At 44.5% G+C, this 14,702-nt stretch overlaps 1 protein-coding gene across 2 annotated transcripts in view; it reads right to left on the bottom strand.

Moving 5' to 3' along the window:
- The window catches only part of LOC135913079 (uncharacterized), a 50,073-nt gene that overhangs the window by 16,823 nt on the left and 18,548 nt on the right, over positions 1-14,702 (bottom strand). The window contains exons 3-5 of one of the 2 annotated variants that reach the window (XM_065445746.1): positions 13,661-13,753; positions 13,182-13,266; positions 6,782-6,816 (exon numbers count right to left, since the gene is read on the bottom strand). In XM_065445746.1, coding sequence (XP_065301818.1) covers positions 6,782-6,816; positions 13,182-13,266; positions 13,661-13,753 — 213 coding nt within the window. The remainder of the gene's footprint in view (positions 1-6,781; positions 6,817-13,181; positions 13,267-13,660; positions 13,754-14,702) is intronic. The other variant, XM_070532933.1, reaches the window with a different exon arrangement.

Genomic DNA, 14,702 nt, shown 5'->3' with positions numbered 1-14,702 from the left:
CCTGCACTGCTTGATTTCCAGAGAGCGGCGGATAGTGAGGTGACCGCTCGTTCATTGTCGAGGAGCAGCAGCGGAACATTCAGCGGTAATATTACAAGCAACGAAGCCATATAATAACGTACAGAAAGCGATAATAGGTTTCTAGATTAATGTTACATCGACCTTAACTCGACCTAATAAATTCCCTTAGTGTCACATGCGTGTATTTATCCCAAAAATATCCTCATAGTTAATAGTTTCTTCCCTATTGCGAAACTGGCAACGCGTCTTAACGCACACAAAAAAATATGTAACTGTTCTCGGGGTTCTCTAAACAAACACGAGAGGATTGACGACGTTTCTATTTTGTATAAATGCGACGGAGAATGTTCGGCAGATTACTGAACTCTTGATCACTTCCCCTTTATTGTTTCATGCTAGATTTGTAGTTTGTTACCGTGGATTCCTCAGTGAACTAAACAAGGGGCGCAATAACGTAAATCTATGCCATTTTTTTTTTCAAATTCTACAATGAGACCTCCGCGATTGGTCAAAAATCTTTTTTTTTGCACTACCCCCACTTCGCTTCTCTGTCACTCGACGTCACGAATACCGCGATAGCTCTCCATCTGATATGACGTGTACAGACTGATTATGCATGATTTGACCGAACAAAAGAAATAACTATTTCTAATTAAATGCGTTTTACATTAGCCCTCTGCAATTGGTCAAAACTTTTCGGGCTGCACACACTGCACATGCCTGTCATGCGACGTCACAAAACCGCGAAAACTCATTGCGTCAAATTGACGTGTGCATGTTAAAGATGCATTAAAGTGCCGAACAAAACTTAATTTTCTTCTGTATAGCCGCAGGCTGCACCGTTTTGAAAGAAATAAAAGATGGCTGCCGCCGATCACTCAAGCTCTGGCTACTCGCACCTGCCGGAAAGCACGGGTTTATTTGAGCATATTAAAACTTTCTGTGTGGCTGTTCAACGTTTTTCAGCACTTTCGGCACATTTACGACCTCTTTCTGCCAACTCTTATTTGCTGAGGATCCGTTTTACTGACATTCTTGAGCTTCCGTTGCATGCCGCTACCATTTTCGGCGACACATCGCAAGACATCGACCAGAGCAGACATCGATGCCGGCACCAACTTCTTCATCCGGTTATCGACTTTCTGTGCACTGACTCGGCCCCATCGAATTCCTCTCCACTTGAGCGAGCTCCTCGCCTCTTGTCAGCCAAGTAGATAAGACAAGCCGCTGAGTGTAGGCAATGTTATCCGTATTTCAAGTAAACAAAAGTGACTTCCTATGAACGACGAGAGAGCTTGATAGGTCTTTTCAGACAACCCTGCAGGTGACCGCCCCATGCTTGCGTCGGCGGTTGCGCAAATCTGATGTCAGGAGAATGTAATAAAAACATATTCGAATAGTTTTACCTTGTAGGGCCCAAGGCTCTGTGTATATATATATTTGGCGTATTTAGAGGCAGATTATGGATATTGTGTACGCATCACTCAGTTTGTGAATTAGTTGCTGCCTTTGCAATAAATTATGCATTTATGTGCTCAGGAATGTTATGAGTGTTCTAGAAGCGGCGCAAAATTTCACCCACTTAATCGAACGTGCGGAGAATTTCATTGCGAATTTCTTCGCAAAGTCGCATGGATCAGGATGAAATGCAGCTTTCGTGAAATATTCCTTCAGTAAATGCTTCAAAGCGTACGTGAAATGGGGCCCAATAATGTAAAGCTATTCCAATGTTTTGTTCCGATACCCTGACGTCAAACTTGCGCACCACCGGCGCAAGCATCGGGCGGTCGCCCACACGGTTGTCTCAACAGGCCAATCAAACCCTCTCCCCGTGCATAGGAGGTCACTTTTGTTTACTCGGAGAACGAATAACATCGCCTACACTGAGCACATTCTCTTATCTAATTGGTTGAGAAGAGGCAAGGAGCACGCTCTATTGGAGAGGGATTCTATGGGGCGCAACCACTGAGATGAAAATCGATAGCTGGAAGAAGAGGGCGGCGCCGGCCTGGGCAATTGGTCCGCTTTCCCTTACTTAGCTTGTGGTGGCTAGTCCAAATCGCTTCAGACTCCAACGGAAGCTTAAGAATGACATTAAAACGTATCCTCAGCAAAGGAGAGCTGGCGGAATGAGGCTGTACACACGCCGAAAGTGCTAGGAAACGTTACAAGGCCACGCAAAAAGTTTTATATACGAAAAGAAACCCGCGCTCTCTGGCAGGTGCGAGTAGCCAGTGCCTGAGCGATAGGCGGCAGCCACCTTTTGTTCCTTTCGGAACGTGGCAGCCTGCGGCTATTCAGAAAGAAATTCAGTGTTTTCGGCATATTAATACACTTTTAACGCGCACACGTCACTTTGACGCTGTGAGTTGTTGCTGTTTTGTGACGTCACGTGACAGGCAGGTGACGTGGGGGCTCACCAAAAGGTTTTGACCAATAGCAGATGGCTAATGAAGGAAAGGCGTGGAATCAGGAATAACCATTTTTCTTTTGTTTGGTAAAATCATGCATAATGAGTTTGTACACGTCATATCAGATGAGGAGCTATCGCGGTTTTCGTGACGTCGCGTGACAGACAGCTGTATTCGGGATGTTCCAAAAAAGCTTTTGACCAATCGCGGAGGGCTGATTGCAGAATTGTAATAGAAGAGCATGGAAAAGTTTTACGATATAGCGCGCATGGCATCTTATACTGTGTTTCCAACTGTGCCGAGAAAACTACGTTACAATTAAATTTTATTTAGGTAATGGGGACGGACAAACAAGCGCGATGTGTCAGGAAAGTTTAGGTTTTCTGGCCGTATTTGCAGTTGACGCTATTTACAAATAGTTGCTGAACCCTTGTTCTAGTGCGATAACTCTAATACTACAGACAAACCTAGAAGACATCTGGTTCCGTAAATGTGGCCTGCAAGCTCAGCCAAGGTGAAACTTGAAAGCGCCGAGCTGCGTCTGTGTGTTTTGCGTTATTCCCATCTCGTGCGCCATCGAGGTGGCGACACCTGCAACGCTACTGGTACGCTGATCCCTCAAGCCTGCTGGAACACCTTACCGCAACGCTGAATCATGCAATCGCTTGCAATGCTCCGCTTTCTGGTAAAACTGGCAATCATATTTTGGCATTTCCATTCGTTATACGACGTTCACCCGATGGTTAAGGTGAACTAAAGGAAGCAACTTGCTTACATTTAGCGAAAATAAGAGCCAAGTAATCGGTGGAGCGAAGATAAGTTCTGAGTGGCCGTATTAGTTGCAGCCTATGCAATCAATTAAATATGCAATAACCAAGGAGCATGATGAGTGCATTATGAATACGAAGAATATTACCTATTCTCCTATTCGTAGTGACGAGCTATACCGAGATAACTTGAACGTGACTGTGGGGAAGGCTATGAAAAATCTTTGAGGGAAGTGGGCGTGAAATAACTACAGCCCTTGCAAGAAATGTGTAAAGCAAGTGTTACGAACTGTCATATTATCACGGCTATTTGATAGGCGGCTTCTGAAAGAGGCTGTCAAGGAACGAGCGGTTGAAGGGGCAGCGCAGCACCGACAAAAGGTGATGATGATGATGATGATGATGTCCTTGATGAGTTTGGCCCAAGGCGCGATCTTGTGAGCCAGCCGTCCTCGTCTTCTTCTTGGAGCAAATGCCGTAAGCGCGTGGAGTACGCTTGTGGCATTACCACTCCTCCCAGCAGAGCAGCAACTCGGCGCTAAACAAACCGTTGGCTGGCAGAAAGACTTGTCCCCGGACAAATGCACTGGTCCGAAAACCGTGACTATTATTGTGTGCAATATGGTTGTAGCAGCACGGCTTGCACAATCTGGGGCTGCGGTTGCCGGCGGCGTGCTGGCTGGGTGCCATCTGGACTAACTTCATAGTTGAGGTCACTAACTCGCCGAAGCACCTTGTAAAGGCTGAAGTACCGACTTAGAAGTTTTTCCGAAAGGCCTTTATGGCGTGCGGGAGTCCAAACTAACACTTGGTCACCCGGTTGGCAGTCAACCTGTCGGCGGTGGAGGTCGTAGTGTCGTGCGTCAATACACTGATCTTGCCTGATGTTCACGTGAGCCAGTTCGCGTGCATCCTCGGCATGCTGCACAAAACTCTCGGTGCCTTCATCAAGACTGTCAGAATTGTCACATGGTAACCTGACTTCTAAGATCGTCTGAACTTCCCGACCGTAGACAAGACAAATCGATGTGAATCGCGTGGTCTCTTGCGTAGCGGTATTGTACGCAAGCGTGATGTACGGCAGTACTTCATCCCACGTCTTATGCTGCCCGTCTATGTACATTGATAGCGTGTCCGTCATCGCTTTCTTAAGCTTTTCCGTAAAACCATTTGCTTGCGGATTATAGGCAGTTGTTTTTCGGTGCGTGGTGCAACTCACTTGAGAAACTTATTGAGGTAGTCTTGCCGTAAACACCACCCCTCGATCTGTCATGAAACAGGTTGGGGCGTCATGACGTAGTACGATGTTCTGCACAAAAAACTGTGCAACCTCAGAAGCTGAACTTTAGGAAGAGCCTTTGTTTCAGCATAGCAGGTTAAACAGTGCGTGACAATGATGATTCACTTGTTTCCGGAAGTGGACAACGGAAACGGTCCCAGAAGGCCCAAGGCGACTTGATCGAAGAGGTCTCAAGGCAGCTTGATAGGATTCAGCAATCCCGCAGGTTATAGATTTGGTGACGTATCTTTTAATACAATAGGCGAGTTTCGGCCAGTAGTACGATTTCCATAACCTAGCAAGAGTTCATGTGAAACCCAAGTGGGCGGACGCAGGCTCGGCGTGGCATGCGAACAGGATTTCGTCACGATGCTCTGCTGGTACGATAAAAGATAAGTTTTGTCGCTAGCACCAGAATTCTCCTTGTATAAGATTCCCTGTCGCAAACATAAAGGTCGACAATCCGCGAGCAATTAGTCGCGGCAGACGTACGTTGCGGCCTTCTAGGTGTTCAATGATAGTTCGCAATTCACAATCTGCTCGCTTCGGTGTAGAGACGTCTGTCTCGCTTACGGCGCCGAGAAAAGCGCTGTCATCTTCGGTGTGCTGACCGGCAGGCTCAACAGGCGCACGCGACAATGTGTTGGCATCTTCGTGTGTGCGGCATAACTCGTGCACGATCATGTCGTATTCCTGCAGGCGCAAGCTCCACCGGGCCAGTCTTGGAGAAGCGTCTCTTAGGTTCGATAGCCAGCATAAGGAGTTATGATCCGTCATAACCCAGAATGGGCAGCCATAGAGATATCGTCGAAACTTTGCAAGTGCCCATACGACGGCAGGACACTCCTTCTCCGTGGTACTGTAATTGGAATGAGGTCGCGATCGGGCGCGATTGGCGTTCACCCTTTCACCGTTCTCCTGCTGCTGTACGAGCACCGCACCCAGACCGACGTTAGTGGCGTCAGTATGAACTTTCGTTTCGGCTTCCTCGTTGAAATTCCCAAGAACAGGGGGCCATGCCAGCTGGTGTCGAAGATCAGTGAAAGCCGCTTTCTGTTCAGAGCTCCAGATGAACCGCGTGTCGTCTGTAGTGATATGAATAAGTGGTTCGGCAATTTTTGAAAAATTGCGCATAAAGCGCAGGTATTGTGTGCACAGTCCGAGGAAACTTCTAACGCGTTTTTTGTCGGTAGGAGTCGGGAAAGCAGCTGCAGCGGATGTTGTCACGGGATCAGGACGGACGCCTTCTGCCAAAGGAACTTTAGTTCTTCATAACCGAAGGAACATTTCTGAGGCTTTAAGGTGAGGTTGGCCGGTCGGACGGCCTCGAGAACTTGCCGCATTTGCTTAAGATGTCCGGAGAAGCTGTCTGAGAGCACGACCACATGATCCACAGCAAGAGAGCACGTGCAGTGAGGCGTCGTCTTACACGAACGGTGCACGTGCTTCGTGCTCGCTTTGGAAGTGTCTCTGGGCACTTCACCACAGCTGTGTTTAGCAGTGCGTGATGTTAAGCTAATTAGTGTTGTATGGCCTCAGAAGTGTGAGACTACGCAGCATGACGTAGGCTGCTCGGAAGAAGACTGTCTGTTTTCACGTTGTAGTGATGGTGAATAATGAAACAGCTAAACTATGAATGACACAGCTAGCTATTTATTGGGCAATCTTGGGCCCACACACACATGTTGTATTCAAAGCACAGCAATAGCGTTGAACATGGTCGGGGATCGTTCAAACATGCTCTGCGGGTCAAGTGCGTACGCTTTTTTACATGAGTGATCGAATGTTCTAGAGTAATTGCTCGTGTCTGCCCCTCTTCCAGAAAGTACTTCTGAATTGATATCGCGCATAAAATCAGATTACAGAAGATGTAGTGACAACAGACAGCGGGTACAGCCATCGATAACCTATGAGGAACTTCCGACACATGCAGGCACATCCGGCGCTGAGCGCTATCGTTCAAAATATGTTAGCCCGTGAACAGCGGTCACAGGCTGAAAGATAAATAAGCAAACGTATCGCTATCCTTTATCTGTCTTTGTCATGCTACGCTATTAAAAAACTGCATATACGTACACTAAACTTTTGTGGACATGTTCCGGACCTCGACAAAGCTGTATCCAAGTAACCGTTTAAAAACCGAGATCCTAAATTTAGAGCACCTAAGCGTCCAAAAGGCATTTGGACTTATTTGTGTTTTTACGTTACATGTCAAGGTTACATCGCGGTATAAACAGCCTGTTTCTGATACAATCTAGGAAAACGGCACCCATATGTGCATTAAAGCAATCAAAAACACTCACCGTTGTATTCAGCTTGTACTCCGAACATAGATCACCTATGAAACAACAAAAACACCGTCAAGGGTGCGGTTCCTCTAAGAAGGTATCCACCACTCACCAGAAAAAATCCAAACCGCAGACATTCGCAAGGTGGTATTTATTATTATTATATCTTTCTCCCACATTTATTGTTTTTTAGGAAATCACGTAAGTTAAAGAATTGCACATCAATCTGGAACATATTCTCAAGATGCGGCTTCCGGACAGGGTTATTTGTGTTGTGTTTTAGCTGAGGTTCAGGTTCTGCTATTATTTGGATATAAGAAGTGTTCAGTAGCCTTCCGACTAAATGCAATTTAGAATGCCTGACGGGGCCCTGAGCCCCTACGATGCAATGAGCGTGGCGCAACATAAGAAAGAACAGCTGACATGATTTACGGAAAAGAAATGCTATAAACTGCAATATAGTTACACATCACACTAGGAAAAACAATAAGAATACTATCGTCATACTAAAATGCCCGCGAAGCAATAGTCTAAAAAGATAAGTTCGCCTGAATGCTTATATAAGTGTTTATAGGAATAATTTGAACATTTTATTCAAATATGTATTTGATACAGCATCTAATGATAAATCATACAAAAACGAAAACGATAATGAAAGCGTCTTGTTCATGCGCATGCTTTCAAGTGCCACAGCTTTTCTAGAAGCAATAAGCTGTATATGTCACGTTATATCACTTTGCTTCGCAAATGCGATCTTAAAACACATAGTTCGGACAGGGCGAGTTTGTTTATATACCAAAACATATGTTTATTTGGATTTCCTCTTCCAAACGAAGTACCTTCACTTTAATGAAATATGGTAGCGCGTGTTCAAGTCTAAGCAAACAATATATTACATGACCAACCTGCTTTCGTAATATGCATAAGGCGTCAAGGCTACGCTATGAAAATGATAACCACAACGTAGAGTACTGAAGTGATGATTCTACAACACTTCGGTATATTAGTAATTTAGGCCACACAAGGCAATAAATATTTATGGTCTTCTAGAACGCCGCAATGACGCCACTTCTAGATTCCAGCATAGGTGTAAATCCAATTATTTAGGGATTTTAGGCCTTATAATTCGCTATTTTCCTACCTATACTTCATATTTCTAAACGAATTACGGGATTGTTATCACAGGTTGTCTGTTTTTCATGAAATACACTTCGATGATGTAATTAACTATTGTAACACCCACTTTGTATTTTTAACTACTCTTGTAATTATGACTTTAACCCACTTTCTATGAATGAAACGTAACCGTTTTAATTTACTTTTGTAAGAAGCAGTTTCTGTGTTTGACGACTTGTTTTTCATGAAAATCCCAGTTTTGCATTTACGATGCCTTGAATCCCACTCTAGCTTCCTTAACGCCAACAGTATTGTATGTAAAAATTTCATATACTGTGTTTTTATATCAGTATCATATACTGGCTTAGTTTATTCATGGGAACTCTGGTTCTCTAACCAGAGGTTAAATTTGTTTTTCAAATAGCCCTATTTGTACTTGAGATGAAACATGCCAGTGTTGTTTATGTATAGCACGGTATTGTGGGCCAGAGAGATGTTTCTTAATTTGTTTATGTATGGTACAAATAAGAGCGCTCTCGGGATAGACCCCGGCGAACATGAAAAGAAATATTACCAAAATGCTGTTTTATTTTTTTCATTGCAGTAAACTCTTAGCAATAAAAGTAAAGCAACAATTGTTTGACAGAAAAAGATGAAAGACGACAGAAGCAGCATAGACACACGCACATATCCTAGTGATTTATTTTCAGACAAGCACAGATGATATGAACAAGTGCACAGTGCATGCGCAACACGCACATCGGTATACGTTGCTTCTGCCATCGCTTTATGTTAAAAGCAAGCTTTAGCTCAGGCCAAGCTGCGACGCGGCCTATTCAAATACATGTAAATAACCCCTGAACCGATTTTGGTGAAGCTTGTTTAATTTGAAGGAAAGTGGTAAATCCTAGTGACTGATGGAAGCGAAGGATCTATTTAGGGCCAGAACTTTGTTAAACGAATTTTTAGAAATACGAAAGTTAAAAAAATTGAAGCAGGGACTTTACAAATTAATAACTCTGCATCAATGGTCGACATTGCAGTTCGGTAAACGGCATCCATTAGATCATTCCAAGGGTGCGTATGTAATGTGTCAATTAGTTACGTTGTGTACAAGGGTTCTGCAAAAGCTATATTTCCATATTACTAAATTTTCTGAGATTCCTGTGTAACACATCAATTTTGTTCGCTTTAAATGTGCGATTAGATGCAAATAACATAACTGTGGTATTCTTTTTATTGCTGAGTTACGGAGTTCTAAACCTGATAGTTTAGCTTTCTGAATATGTGTGAGTTCTGGCAATTTTCAATAAAAATTGACGACATCAATGAAACAACCTTTTGGGTTTTTTCTCTTAAATGCAACAAACCTCGTCAAATTTGGTGCAGTGGTTGCGGTGAAAAGCGAATTCTGTTTTTACATGCATTCAGATAGGAGCACCCCGGCTAAAGCTTCCTCTTAACGAAAATAGTTCCTTTGGCATGCGAAATGGTATGTTATGTCTCCCTACAATTTTGAAATGCGGACTCGTTATCACGGATAACGCTATGCTTCAATAAAATACCATATTATGTTACGGGAATGTTGGGAGTATAGGAACACTGTATTTACAATATACTTAGGAGATGAGTCAGAGTAGGTAACATGGCTGACCATCAACAACACGAAGCAGCCAGCGTGTCGCGATCTTCTTCCTCTCTCTTCTTTCATCCTTCCGTAACAGGACCCCGGGGTGGGGAAGCACCGTCCGGGCACATGATGGGCGAAGAAGTCCGAGTGAGGTATTTATTTATTTATTTATTTGTGATACCCTCAAGGTACATAATTGTACATTGCAGAGGGGAGGGGTGCGAATACATTCGAAGAGTAAAAAATGCAGGATTAGTTCAAGGAATTTCCAACGAACAAAAGCAATATGAAAAAAAGTAGCAACACATTCATAACAAATCTCAGAGGCTTACATAACATGAAAATACACAAAGAATACACTTTAACAAGCAGACAATGTTGACGGATAAGTACATAATCATGCCGTTTGCTACCATACATTATTTGATAGCTTGAGCCGCGAAACATGCACGACGTCAATAGGCATCGGACTTGAGGATGCATCAAACTGTAGCGGCGAAATCTCGTAATTTACGACGTTAACTTGCCGTAGGACTTCATAAGGCCCTGTGCAGCGAGAGAGAAGCTTCTGGGAGAGGCAAAACCGACGACATGGTGGTCAAAGGAGCAACCAAGCACCTGGCACGAACTTAACATCGCGATGGCACCATTCATAACGCTCTTTTTGTACATGCAGGGAGACTAATGAACCAGATCGGGCGACGTGACGTGCCATGCGAGCGTGATCGATGACCACGACCTTACTCAGTTGCAACGCGCGGCACAGAAGGGAGCATGGTGTCAAACGCAATGTGGGGTCGTGACCGTACAAAAGATATAAGGGTGAATATCGTTCGATGTCATGTGGGACTGAGTTATACGCGAACGTCACGTAGGCCAGCGTGGCGTCCCAGTCACGGTGATCGTGGGAGAGGTACATCAACAGCATATCTATGATTGTACGGTTGAGACGTTCCGTAAGACCGTTCGTTTGTAGGTGGTAGGCGGTGGACATCATGGGCTCAGTGGCATATGAGCGGAGGAGGTCGTCGAGAACTCGAGAGAAGAACGAGTGGCCGTGGTCTGTAACTGTCGAGGTGCTCCGTGGTGGAGAATGACGTCGTTGATGAGAAAATCGGTGACGCCTGTTGCGGAACTAGTCGGCAACGCCTTTGCTATCGCGTAGCGTCGCGCTTAATCAGTAAAGGCGGTGATCCACATATTCCGTCTAGTCGTCGTCGGAAAAGGGCCAAGCAGGTTAAGGCCTACGCGAAAGAACGGTTCAGAGTGAACTTGAATTGGATGGAGCCCGACAAGTGGCAGGGGAGGTTTCTTCCAGCGCTGATACAATTCGTAAGTCGCGACATAACGACGCACAGAGTGATAGAGACCTGGCCAGAAGAGCCGGCGTCGTACGTGGTCGTAAGTAAGCAACAATCGAAGCTTTCCCGCCGTCGGTGCATCGTGCAGTTGTTCGAGAGCAACGAATTGCAGATGACGAGGAAGGACAAGGAGCAACTCAGGGCCGTCAGGTTCGATATTGCGGCGCTAGAGGAGGCCGTCGTGCAGCACGAACATGCGGCACCTGCCGTCAGGGCTGCCAGATTACAGTCCGGCGATGATGGACTAAAATGATTCGTCGTATTGTTGTTCAGCGTTCATGTCGGTCATGTCCGCGAAATCCATCACTCAGGTCACCAGATCATGCGCAGCAGGATCAGGGGGATCCACGGGGTGATGGCAGAGGTAGTCAGCATCCTTGTGGATGGGTCCAGTCTTGTAAATTAAAATAAATGAAAATTCCTGGAGCCGCAAAGCCCAGTGACCGAGCCGTCCTGTCGGGTCCCCCACGGAAGACAGCCAGTAGAGTGCGTGGTGGTCTTTAATGACCGAAAATGTGAGGCCGTACAAACAGGGCCGGAAATTGGTGAAAGCCCAAACTAAAGCGAAGCACCCCCGCTCATTGATTGAATAATTTCTCTCGGAAGGTGACAGCAGGCGGCTGGTGTAAGCTATCATGCACTCGGTACCATTCTGTTGTTGGGCCAGAACAGCGCCGATGTCATGGCCGCTTGCGTCAGTGTGGACTTCGGTCGGTGCAGATGGAGGGGTGGTCAGTAATTTGATGAGAGAGGCGAGCACGTCTGCCTGCTCCTGGCCCCATAAAAATGGCGTGTTGTTCTTTAGATCTGTCAAAGGCCTAGCAACGTCGGCGAAGTTTTTAATGAATCGGCGAAAGTAAGAACACAGGCCGACGAGGCAGCGCACATAAGAAGCAGAATGTGGCACAGGAAAGCTGCGTACGGCGCGAACTTTTTCCGGATCTGGTTGGATACATTTACCCTGTGTTGTTCACCAGCATGCCACTTACCACTCAAACAGCGTTCCTTAAGACGCAGTTAACTCTTACAAGTACCTAGGTGTCCAGGTCACTACAAATCTGTCATGGTCAATTCACAAGGAATGCGTTATTAACAACGTTAACCGTCTGTTAGGCTATTTGCGCCGTAACTTCGCTAGCTCACCTTCTAACCTGAAACACCTAGTATATAAAACTCTATACGCGCTAAATTAAAATACGCGAATTCTGTGTGGGATCCTGGGCAAGATAATCTGAAAACGGCTTAATAACTTGTCCAAAATAACTCAGTTTGATTTATATTTTCTAAATATTATAGAACTGCGAGTATTTCTTCCACGAAACATAATCTTAGTCTTCCTTTGCTGTCTATTCGAGGTAAAATTGTACATCTAGCACTATTTTACAGTATTTATCATCATCCTATACTGTACACGCAATTCTTTACACCTCCCCATTATGTATCACACCGTGTTGATCAGTGTCGTCAAGTTGCGACCAATCTATGCCGAACAAAGCGTTCTTCTCAGTCATTTTTCCCTCGCACATGTTTAGGTTGGAACCACCTTCCCGGTGGTATCGTAAATAGTACTACTAACAGCCTTTTTCGTAAAACTTTAGCTAACACTGAATAACCAGGTACATTTTTGTGACACAGCAGCTAACATTCGATAAAAAGGAAGCTCTTGTATTTTTGCATTGTGTTGTTTGCATATTAATCTCTGCGTTTTGTTTACTTTCTACGTTCCACATTTGATTTTCTACCACTGCCCACTATAAGGCTTCTCGACCTGAGGGTATGATAAATAAATAAAGCACATGAAAGTGCTTCAGCACATCAAGTGATGCCTTGAACACTCATTTTATTAGGGTCAAGCAGCTGGAGAACCAATCTGTTAACGATTCTTAACTTTTTGTCATATCTCAGCGCTGTCGTCGCAACCACGGAAAATCTTTGTTTCTAGTATTGTTCTCTAGCTTTGCGTAAGTTGGAGTTAGGTTAAATAAACAAGTTATTTTATTGTAAGAAGTCCCCTGTTACTGGCGGAAATGGCGGAAATTGTTTCTCCTCATTCGATTCTGTAAACTAGTTTATTTTATAGCAATGGTTCTCTTGACAATGTATGAGGTCTACAGGTAAATCAACCTATCTTGCCTTCAGTGAATGCCCGCAGATGTGCTAACAAGGTAAGGGGAAAAAGGAAAGGGGAAAAGTAAATTTTTAGGCAATTCAGCTTTAACACGAAATTTCGCTCTTATTTTCTTATTGGATTTTGACAAAAACGGAAAAGTATACAGTCATAGATTATAAGTTTTTCCCAAATACTTGCCATGGCTTTCATCGTCTTGGTAGATGTTATTCATAAAGGCGAATGCTCCAACACATTGCCCGAGGAAACAGGAACCATGCGAATTCTAGAGGTTCAAGAAAACAAATAGAACACAGTTAGTAAGAAACTCCTTTGTTTTAGACAAAAAAAAAGCAGTTTCAACGCGTGGCCAGAGTTACAAGTTGTTGCCAAATATAATGAACGGTAAATGCACATAAGTGGCGCACAAGGCACCAGTCGTCCTACCATTTTAAGACATCTCCAGTTATATGGGGCGCCATGGAAATGGCAGCATGATTCAACAATCTAATATATATTCTCCAAGAAAATTGTGGCATGTAACTACATGCATTGTTCCAAATGGTTCCAAATGGTTCCAAATGGTAGGGTACATAAGTTGCACCATCAAATAGCTTTTAAAGGCAGGTGAAAAAGAGGCAAGCCGTGTCAAGCTGATGTTGATTTCAACCAGCGCTCACTCCTTCCTTGCAGGGGCTTCCGTCCGCTTCATTCTTCACTTTCTTTTGACCTTCCTCAAACCGGCTGCAACTTCCGTTGAAAGGGACTTCTTCCTAGAGAGAAATTTAAAAAAAAAGTTGACGTTCCGACTCAGTGGCTGTGCTGAAGCAGTCAATCACAAAAAAAAAACATATCATTTGGTCGTGAAACATATGAATGTGAATCGGGAAATCACGTGGTTGAGCAAAGGCAGGCTGGTGGCCCTGAGGTCAGCTTCTTTAGCAATTAAGCACGCCGAAGAAGTTGAAAGAAAAGTAAATGAATTGCACGAGCGATAGGCCTATGGATGTGAGCAGTCAAAAAGGGGTGCCCGCGTACCGGGTGTCTAGTCGCCAATCTAAAGCTCTATGTTTTGAAAATGTAAGGAATCAGTACAGCGTATGACAAAAACTCATCTTATTGAGATTAATCATGTTCAAAGGAAAAATGGACACCCACCGCCAACAAAAATAAGAAGACGTTTCGGATCCCACATGGGAGCCGCGTTCACAATAAAATGAAAGAAAACCGCAGGTTGATTAGGTACACCGGAGTAGATTGCGCAGCAGCGCACATAAACAGAAAGAAGGTGGCCGTTATTGCGGTTTAGGGCGGAATCGGCAGTTCTAACCAGTAATGATACACGTAAAGGAACACGCGAAGTTACATTTTCTGTTCACGTTTGCAACCAACTGCACTTGGGTATTTTGTCACTACTTTTTTAGCATATTCTGAAGCACTCGCTCAAGGTGCTTGGTCAAAAGTTAGTGAGTGAATAAACATGAATTTCAGACACCAATCTGTTCATGGTCGAAGGTGGGCGGCCACACTGTTCTAGGTGGCCGTGGCCCATTGATGATAGCCTAGCCGTGTTCACCAGCCATAGCAGGTCCTTAGGACTTGGGCTGCTCACCTGGGCCTCCCAGTGGTCTTCTGTTGGTGCTTGTATGAGCGTTATTCGTGGATCATTTTTGCATTCGAAGACCATGTGCTCAATGGTGTTTGGCGTATTATCAAATTGGT

The sequence above is a fragment of the Dermacentor albipictus genome, chromosome 2 (genome assembly GCF_038994185.2).
Source record: "Dermacentor albipictus isolate Rhodes 1998 colony chromosome 2, USDA_Dalb.pri_finalv2, whole genome shotgun sequence".
Taxonomy (NCBI): Eukaryota; Metazoa; Arthropoda; class Arachnida; order Ixodida; family Ixodidae; genus Dermacentor; species Dermacentor albipictus.
Note: the sequence above shows the minus strand (reverse complement) of the source record. Positions and strands in the feature narration are given on the sequence as shown.